The 2,128-nt window shown below is 37.2% G+C and overlaps 1 protein-coding gene across 1 annotated transcript; it reads right to left on the bottom strand.

Annotated features, from left to right (window-relative positions):
• Positions 1-625: 625 nt before the first annotated feature.
• On the bottom strand, positions 626-1,088 carry LOC116121010 (secreted RxLR effector protein 161-like). The gene is made up of 2 exons (XM_031406974.1): positions 962-1,088; positions 626-870 (listed from the first exon to the last, which is right to left on the bottom strand). Exons 1-2 carry the CDS (start codon positions 1,086-1,088, stop codon positions 626-628), a joined length of 372 nt encoding a protein of 123 aa, XP_031262834.1.
• Between the last annotated feature and the right edge of the window lie 1,040 nt (positions 1,089-2,128).

Here is a 2,128-nt window from a genome sequence, read left to right as displayed (position 1 = left end):
ATTCCTATAAATTATTGTGAAAATACCATTATACCCCTTGGGAACCGTTTATGCCGTTTAACCCTACTAACCTCCTTCATGACCCTTTAACCATATTTCTTATCAGTATCATCAATTCCTAACACTTTACAACATTCACGTCTCATAATGCATACAAAATGACCATTTTACCCTTTTATTGATAAAAATCCTTTTAAGAGTAGAATTACATACCTTATAGCATCGGAACACTAACGGGGGTTTTACATATCAATAGTTGTATGTCTTCAAAATGGTAGCATATAGGCAAATTCAAATGACATCGATTTAAAGCTTCACTTAATAATCTCCACCTTGAAGCTTTAAAACACCATAAATTCCAAAAACTCACTAGTGCAGCTTACCCACAAATAACTCTTCACAGCTTTGTTACTAATGTTCACTTGACATGTAGCAGGTTCAATCAGTGCTTGAACTTGGTAGTGGTGACTACCTTTGTCCCCATATCCGCACGGTTGTCCTCTGTAGCTACCTTTTTCAGATTGACTACACCTTTGTCCACTAGTTCTCTCACAAAATGATACCTTAAGTCTACATGCTTGGTCCTTTCGTGGTAGACTGGATTCTTGCTCAAATGTATGGCACTCTAGCTATCTGAATAGACAGTAACTGCCGTTTCAAGCAGCTCCACTTCTGACAAAAGTCCTTGAAGCCATAATGATTCCTTGAAAATGTCTGCCATAGCCTCATATTCTGCCTTAGTTGAGGACAAAGGAACCATTGGTTGGAGCTGGGATTTCCAACTCACGCAATTTCCTCCCACAGTAAAGAGGTAAGCTGTGGTTGACTTCCTTGTATCTTTGTCACTTGTAAAATCAGAATCTACAAAGCCTACAAGATCAAGTGAGTCACATATTTTACAATATCTAGGCTAACATGTAAAGAGCTATTTATGTATCTAAGCAACCATTTAAAAGCAAACCAGTGTTCAAAACTAGGGTTTGACATAAACTACTTAAAAGAGAAATAGTAAAAGAAAGGTCAGGTCTGGTGCTTATCATAGTATGCATGACTGACCCAATTGCATTTGCATAAGGGACATTCTCCATTTTTATTAAATCAACATCAGACTTTGGGCATTGAGACTTGCTTAATATGAAATGTCTAGCTAAAGGCACTGTCACTAATTTGATCGAGCAATGCCAAACTTAGAAACTAATTTCTGCAAATAAGAACTCTGATGAATTTTCAGTTCATGATTATTTCTGTTTCTATGTATGACCATACCTAGAATTATCTTAGCACAACCTAAATCTTTCATGTCAAACTCACAATTTAGTTTTTTCTTTAACTCTTCTATTATGGACTTGGATTTACTGATTAAAAGCATGTCATCAACATATAGCAAGAGATACAAAGGCATATCATCATTTAGGACATAATAGAAAGAACTATCATATTTGCTCTCCTATTAAAACCAATGCTAAGAATAAATGCATAAAATGTTTGTACCGCTACCTAGGAGACTGTTTCAGCCCATACAAGGACTTATGCAGCAGGCACACATGATTGGGAAGGTTTCTATCTACAAAACTAGTAGGCTGTTTCACGTAAATTCTTTCTTTTAGGTTGCCATGCAAAAATGCAGTCTTAACATCATGTTGTTCTAGTTTTAAGTCCTGATGTGCAACTATAGCTAACACGAGTCTAATGGTTTTGTACTTGACAACAAGTGAAAATATCTCATTAAAATATATTCCCTCCCTTTATGTGTAGCCTTTGGCTACAAACCTAGCCTTATACCTAGGACGGTCAGAAGCATTCATACCTTTTTTGAGCTTAAATAACCACTTGCAGGCAATCAATTTTTGGTCTTTGGGATTTGGAACCAAAGACCAGGTTCCATTTACCTTTAAAGACAACATCTCTTCTTCCATTACAACCTGCCATTTATCTCTGTCTTTGGATCGACTGCTTCTTCATAGCAGTCTGGTTATGTCTTCTGCACTTGTGCCCCAGCCACTAAGGCTATGTAGATTAGGTTAGCATATGAGTATCTCGTTGGTGGCCTGATGTCTCTTCTGCTTCTATCTCTAGCCAACTAGTATTGTGCTAAGGAGTCAGGTTGGGTGATGCGTGCAAATGCAAC

Source organism: Pistacia vera, unplaced genomic scaffold (genome assembly GCF_008641045.1).
Source record: "Pistacia vera cultivar Batoury unplaced genomic scaffold, PisVer_v2 Contig955, whole genome shotgun sequence".
Lineage (NCBI taxonomy): Eukaryota > Viridiplantae > Streptophyta > Magnoliopsida > Sapindales > Anacardiaceae > Pistacia > Pistacia vera.
The sequence above is the reverse complement of the archived record's forward strand: the minus strand, read 5'-3'. Positions and strand labels throughout refer to the sequence as shown.

What these genes read in the sequence shown, in the direction of transcription:
- LOC116121010 (XM_031406974.1), bottom strand. Translation starts at nt 1,088, where the DNA reads ATGGAGAATGTCCCTTATGCAAATGCAATTGGGTCAGTCATGCATACT. An exon ending in AACCCTAGTTTTGAACACTG is followed by an intron (nt 871 to 961) that starts GTTTGCTTTTAA and finishes TTGATCTTGTAG; the next exon opens with GCTTTGTAGATTCTGATTTT.